Here is a 7513-nt window from a genome sequence, read left to right on the forward strand (position 1 = left end):
CAAGTGATGTCATCAAAGTTGTATGAACAAAGAGCATTACAACAAAACATCACTTGAACACTTGAGAATTCATTCAGCACTCCAACCGTTCTTCAGTTGAGCATTTAATTCTCAAGTGCATCAAGAACAAAGAACAACACTACTACGGACTAGTTCTTATAACAAGTATCTTGTATGTCCTTAGTTGAGTTGTAACTTTGTAATTGTTCTTCATTATGATTCCTTCATTGCTTATATAGAATCGTTACTTAGGAACCCCTTGTAAATCATAAACCTTCAGTGTTTGTGTCGTGACTAGAGTTAGTCATGAGTTGAAGTATTTGTAATAGGTGTATTGCAAAGTGGCTTGTAATAGGTGTATTACAAGTTAGTGAGGGATTAAGAGTTTAATTTCCAGATTGCATAGGTTGTAATCTGAAGTTGCTCATAGTGAAGTTTAAATCCTACTAGTGTAGGTCGTGATTTTTTTACCCCCTTGAGCAGAGATTTTTCCACGTAAAAACTGTTAGAAAAATAATAATAGAAAACGAAATTGAAGAAGGCTTGAGGCGTGAGAACGACTTTCCTTAAAGAAGTTATTGCCCGTATACAGATTTGGGGAAAATACAGACAATCTTCTTCAGGATACAACAAGCCACAAAATTGATACTTGTAGATTTTCTGAATATGCTTTGTAGGGAAACTCATGTTTATTTATAGAGCAAAAGTCAGGCCTTTTCCGAAAAGACACTTTATTTCATTAACAGATGTGTCAAAGCCCATAAAGGGGCTTTAGACCATCGATGTGGGAAAGTCCCACTTTCCCTTACTTTATAACAAACTACTTCTTTCAATCTCCCACTAGTTTGTTATATTTCTTATAGTATTACGCATACCGAAAAGTATCTTGTTTAGATTTGAACTTTTCATTAGTGCAAACACTTTAAAGTTCCGACGAAGTTATTGGTATCTTAAAGATTTGAACCACAACTCCTTGTGCCAAAACCGAAAATATCACACACGTAATACTATTTTAGTAACTCAGAAAATCCAGTATATGCTTTAGCACGTTTATGGCCATGTGCTCATCCTGATTTCATGAATACTTACAAGATTAACCCTTTAAATCTTGCTTGAAGCGGCACCATGTTTAATATGTGGCAAGCTGTTAAAAGTGCTTCACCCCATAAATTATGTGGTAAATGTGCATTCATTAATATAGCATTAATCATATCAACTAAAGTTCTATTTTTTCTTTCAGCCGAACCATTTTGTTATGGTGTATAAGGAGCACTTGTTTGATGTATCAAACCATTCTCTTCACAAAACTTATTAAATTCAGAGGAAAAATATTCTCCACCTCCATCACTACGAAGAATCTTAATCTTAGTATTCTTTTGATTTTCCACAACAAATTTATATTCTTTAAACTTCTGAAATGCTTCATCTTTTGTTCTAAGCAAGTAAACATATGTGAATCTAGAATAATCATCTATAAAAGTAATAAAATATCTCTTGCCTCCTCCAGTTAACTTTTCATTTAGTTCACATATATCAGAATGTACTAAGTGTAACAATTCACTGAATCTTTCAGTTTTACGAAAAGGTTTCTTAGTCATTTTTGCTTGTATACATATTTCACATTTTTTCACATTATCATGCTTGCAAGAAATATATCCATTTTTGGACATATAATTTAACGAACCAAAATTTAAATGTCCTAATCTAGCATGCGATAAATAAGAATTGGACTCAACAATATAAGCAGAAACATAGTTTATTGCATTAATACTAAGTTTGAACATGCCATCACAAGTGCAGCCCTTTCCAACAAATAAACCATTCTTAGATACTATTACATGATCAGATTCTATGACTATCTTTAAACAGCAAACTAGCAGACATCAAGTTCTTCTTCATGTTGGGAACATGGTACACATTTAGCAATGTTAGCTTCTGCCCAGAAGTGAAATTGATCTCAACACTTCCTTTTCCTGCAACATCTGCAGTCATATGATTTCCCATGAGAACCTTCTCGGGTTCCTTCACTTGTGCATAAGTCTTGAATATATTCTTCTCATAACAGACATGAACGGTGGCACCCGAATCCAACCACCAGTCTTGACTCTTAACAGCAGCAGCAACCATGTTTAGTTCTGTAACCATATTACATGGTACTACAGAAACCATTGCAACCAAGCCTTGTGAAGAACTTATGTGTTTGCTTTTGCTTTTTTAGACCTTCCCGAGTTTCCAAAATTTCCATGGTTAAAGTTAATTCCTGCTTTCTTAAACCTGTAATTACGGATCTTGTGGCCTTCCTTTCCACAATGATGACATTTCAAAGTATTCCTCTTTTTAAATTGAGGCTTATTTGAAACTTTCAGATTTTTTGTTTCCATCTCCGTTATTATTCTGACTAACATTATTAACTGTGGAACTCGAAGGTTGCATAAAAGTATCACGAATTTGATTGTCACTTTCAATTTGAATGTGAGCTCGAAACTGTTCCACAGTCAATTTCTCAGAAGAATGTAGGATTTTCTTTCTATAGTCATTCCAAGAAGAAGGCAGTTTAGAAAGTATAGCACCGATTTGAAGTGTATCAGGAATTTTAACTTCAAGATCACTTAGTTTTGAAACTAAGATTTGCAGTTCATGAATCTGATCCATAATGGGCTTTGTATCAACCATTTTAAATTCGAAGTACTTTAAAGATAGAAATTTATCGATAACTCGTTTCTCATTTTCATAAGCACTTTGCAATGCCGTCCAGATTTTCCTTGGAGACTTCAAATTTTGATACAGATCATAGAGACGATCTGTTAATGTATTCAGAATATGTCCCCGGCACATCAGTTCATCATCTTCCCGTTTCTTCCTCGTTGTTTTCACTTCATCAGAATCCTCAGCAGTGAGATCTGGCACAGCAGGCAATTGTGGATCAAGAACATAAAAAATCTTCAGAGCAGTCAGTAGGAAAATCATCTTGTCCTTCCAACGAGTAAAGTTTGATCCATCAAAACGATCGAGTTTGATGAACTCTTTTGGATTTTCAACATCGGACAGAATGTTCTCCATAGCAGAATAACTTCTTTAAGATTGTTAGAAAAATAATAATAGAAAACGAAATTGAAGAAGGCTTGAGGCGTGAGAACGACTTTCCTTAAAGAAGTTATTGCCCTACATATTTGGGGAAAATACAGACAATCTTCTTCAGGATACAACAAGCCAAAAAATTGATACTTGCAGATTTTCTGAATATGCTTTGTAGGGAAACTCGTGTTTATTTATAGAGCAAAAGTCAGGCCTTTTCCGAAAAGACACTTTATTTCATTAACAGATGTGTCAAAGCCCATAAAGGGGCTTTAGACCATCAATGTGGGAAAGTCCCACTTTCCCTTACTTTATAACAAACTACTTCTTTTAAAAACTCCATGTTCCATTTACTTACTGTTTCATTAGCACTATCAGTGGGAACCTATAGAGGACCTAGTCTCTGTATAGTTTGGCGGACTCATATATTCTACCAAACAAATTTATTGTGATTTTTATAAGACTCTCTCCTACTCTTTTCCAGTTGGGTTTAAGATTAAATGTGCTTACTGATTGCAATATTCTTAATTATATATCATCTTCCATATAAAATTTAAGATTATCGCTCCAGTTTTTTTTTTTTAAAAACATCAAATTTGTGAAAGGTTTTTTTTCACCTCTGAATCTTAATATAATCTTAAAGTAAATTGGCGCTTAATTATAATTTTATTTTCAAAATTAGTCAATGAAAGATTTTCATCTTCTTCGTTGGGCCACTAATTTCCTTACTTATTTTTGAGTTATATTTCAATATTTTGTGATTAGAACAACCTTGGGTTTGAAGTTGGAGAGATGATAAAACTTTAGCATGAATGAGTATTGTAACAAAGAGATTAATATAAATAATAATAATTATTTCTTAAAAAGAAACCGCCAACGTGGTTTCAACGAGAAAAATAAGAAACAAATGTTGAGGTAGGGCGTTCGATCTGCTAATGTCAATCTAATTAGGTAGAGTAAACAATCATCCTCTTAACTTAAATTTATGATTTAGAACTAATCTATGATTAATAGATCGAGGAAAAACTTCAAACTTTAAATTAGAGAAAATGAGAAGTTATGTCGTAATAACTTTCTTAGCTATCTTATAGGTTCGGTCTTAAAGGAAAACGAAACATAAATTATAGAGGGTGTTTGGCTAAGCTTATAAGCTGGTCAAACTGACTTATAAGCACTTTTTGGCTTATCTACGCGTTTGGTAAAATTAAAAGTGCTTATAAGTTAAGTGCTTATAAGCCAAAAATAAGCCAAAAGCCATAAGTTGGTCTCCCCCAACTTATCAAATTTCAGCTTATAAGCAGTTTAAGTTTGACCAAAATATTTACTATTCTATCCCTAAAATACTTCTTTTTAAAACAAAACTCTTCGTATACCCAGTTCTTTAGCTGCATATTATTAATTTCATCACTTTTATCCAAACACATAACTGCTTATTTTTTAAATCAGCTTCAGCACTTAAAAGTGCTTTTCAGCATCTAATGCTTATCAGCTACTCTAAATCAGCTAAGCCAAACGGGCTCATAAACATGAATTTATAAAGTAACGTATAAATTCGTTTTGAAAATTTACACTTTGCTCGGTAGTTTGAGGGCGTGAGTAGCTCCGTATGATGTATTATGACTTGTGTGAGTTTCCGATTTTGGTTTTCAGGTTATTCGGAGTCGTTCGAAAGAATGAATTTCATGGTTTAGCTTTGAGTTGGAAGAGTTGACTAAGTTTGGCTTTTTAGTATTTGACCTCGGATCGGAGGAGTTTTGATGGTTCTGTTAGGTCCAGATGGTTATTTTGAACATGGTCGTATGCCCCGATTTGCATTTGGATATTTCTAGAAGGTATTGGCACTATTTGGCGAAAATTGAAAATTTGAAGGTTTGAAATGTTCATAAGTTTGACCGGGGTTGACTTTGATGATATCTGGTTCGAATTGTGATTCCGCGAATTGGAAAAGCTTCGTTATTGTCACGACCCCAGTTCACCCTCCATGAAACATGTCGTGATGGCACCTAGTTCCTACAACTAGGTAAGCCTAACAGTGCGGAATAACAAATTAACATTTGTGGAATAATAAATTAAAACTGAACATACGGAAATAACAACTGTATATGAGGCCACTCAGCCTATACAACTCAAAATATGCGGAAGTCTGCAACTAAATCCCAAAACCCGGAAACTCACGGGAAACATAGGCTAATAGAATGTAGTAAACTGCTCTACACCAGAATGTCTGAACAACATGAAAGGAAAGAAAAGGAACTATCTACTAAAGCCGGAATAGAGTAGAGACTCCTGGTCTGCGAACGTAGCAGATATACCTCAAGTCTCAGCTAGGACTCTCCACCACGAGGATGATACGTCTGGGAGGAAGTACCTGGATCTGCACATGAAAAACATGCGCAGGAAGGGCATGAGTACACCACAGCGGTACTCAGTAAGTGCCAAGCCTAACCTCGGTTGGGTAGTGACGAGGAAGGTCAGGGCCCTACTGAGATAACATAATAAATAATGAGATAACAGAAATAGTTTAAGTAAAGTCTACAACGAGAATCTAAACCAAGTAAATAAGGAAGAACAATAATAGAAAGCAAAGGTAACAATATACGGAAAAACTGCCCTCACAAGGAATAGTAGCCGGGGATCTCTTGGTACCCGAGGATCTCTTGGTTCCTCAATAAGTAAGCCGGGGATCTCTTGGTATCCCAATATATATATATATAGAAACACATGTGCCAGGGATCTCTTGGTATCCCGCACCCTCAGTCCAGAATAATCTCAAGTACAGAGATCTCCCGGGAAGCCGTCCCGTAGTCCCAAATTAAACACACAACAACAACGATTCCTAAATCTTCGGACAAATGCCTAAAAATCAGGACACGAAGTAGTAAATTATAGCTACATGCTTCACAGAGTACAAATAGCACAGTTAAGCAAATAAGCAGGTAGAGACCTAAACATGAGTCTCTAAGCTAGCACAGAAGGTACATAACTTGCAGTTAAAAATGAACAAGTAAACAAGAAAGCTCAATTTAAAATACTTCAAGTAGAAACGAATTTACAACAATTAGCTCAAGTACGGCGCAGTCCAACCTCAACGTCACGGGGCATTCAAGTATCCAAGATCGACTTGTCCTTAAGGAAAATGGATCCCCCAGACAACAGATTAGCAGCAAGCTCACTACTCACCCTCTCGATCAAACCGGCTCACAACATGCTCACAATATAACTTACAGACAATCACCGCTCTTGCCACGAGTCATCCCACTCCAAATAGGCCTCAAATCTACATTCAATCTCCAAATACACGGGATGTCAACAATAACATCCGCAAACACACCTGTTCGTTGCTTAATCAAACTTCAAAGCTAAACGGCGCGTAAATTTAGGTTGAAGATTGACCAAACATAACCTCCCAGTTGGCCAATCAGCGCCCCTGGCAAGTCGAATAATTTTTATATTATTCATCACCACCAGAACCAATTGACCTTATCTCAGCGAGTCTAACCCATTACTAATCTTCCCAAATCGCGTAGGGTCAAGTTGTCCCCACTCAAAATCTAACTATTAGCGTCCCTCGAACCCCAGCTCCAATTTTTTCATCCTAACCACCTCGAATTTCCATATGCGGGTGTACTCATCTATTAAAATCGTAGAATATAAGACAAGAAAGACCAAAGAAACGATTACCCAGTCCGAATTCTTCACTTCAAATCCCCACCTCAACATCGCCTTACACCAGCGCTCTCAATTGATTTTTTGCTAACTTCTTGAAGTCACAACCGCCTTCGAAATTTCTATTTCCTGCCCAAAGGAATTTTCCCTGCTTCTTCGCCGGAGCAGGACTGCGCTTCGGTCCCCGCCTGGGCCCGCTATCAGGGCGACAAAAACACACCGCTTCTTGCGGGTTTCTACCACTTACATGACCATACGACGTCGCTCCCTCCGGCACACAAAATCATACGTTTCCTGCGGCTTCTCGCCTCTAGCGCGGACAAGTGCGAACAGGCTCTTCCTGCGGCGCCACCATCAGGTTCCTGGCAGAGGAGCGGCTAAATCTCCGCTTCTGTGCCGCATGACCAAGGCCGCTTCCTGCGGCTCCGCTTCTTGCGGTTTCCCACACAAAGCCCGCAAGAAGCGGAACAGATACCAGAGCCTAGCCAGTATTCGCTGCTATTTTTCTTCAACGTTGCGCAAAAACTCCTGTCCGGTAAACACCCGCAAAATCCATCCCTCGAGGCCCCCGGGACCGCAAACCAAATTTTCTCACCATCCAAATACCCAACCTACCATACCGCCTTATTCAGAACTTGCGATACCAACTCCTCGAAAAAACACCCCTAAACAACGCGCCGGGCAAACTCGGACATTAATCAAAGGAATTTCAAGCCTAACCACACTTTCAAATCTCCAAACCAAACACGTCTATCGTCTTCAAAAAACCGCT

General features: G+C 37.5%; 1 protein-coding gene across 1 annotated transcript; it reads right to left on the reverse strand.

The window, feature by feature from the left end:
• Positions 1 to 2349: 2349 nt before the first annotated feature.
• LOC109209061 lies at positions 2350 to 3060 on the reverse strand. The gene has a single exon (XM_019372228.1). The coding sequence runs from the start codon at positions 3058 to 3060 to the stop codon at positions 2350 to 2352; it is 711 nt and encodes a 236-aa protein (XP_019227773.1).
• Between the last annotated feature and the right edge of the window lie 4453 nt (positions 3061 to 7513).

This window comes from Nicotiana attenuata, unplaced genomic scaffold (genome assembly GCF_001879085.1).
Source record: "Nicotiana attenuata strain UT unplaced genomic scaffold, NIATTr2, whole genome shotgun sequence".
NCBI classification, from domain to species: domain Eukaryota; kingdom Viridiplantae; phylum Streptophyta; class Magnoliopsida; order Solanales; family Solanaceae; genus Nicotiana; species Nicotiana attenuata.

Bases quoted from the DNA above. Each gene is read 5' to 3' on its own strand.
- LOC109209061 (XM_019372228.1), bottom strand. From the start codon at position 3,060: ATGGAGAACATTCTGTCCGATGTTGAAAATCCAAAAGAGTTCATCAAA.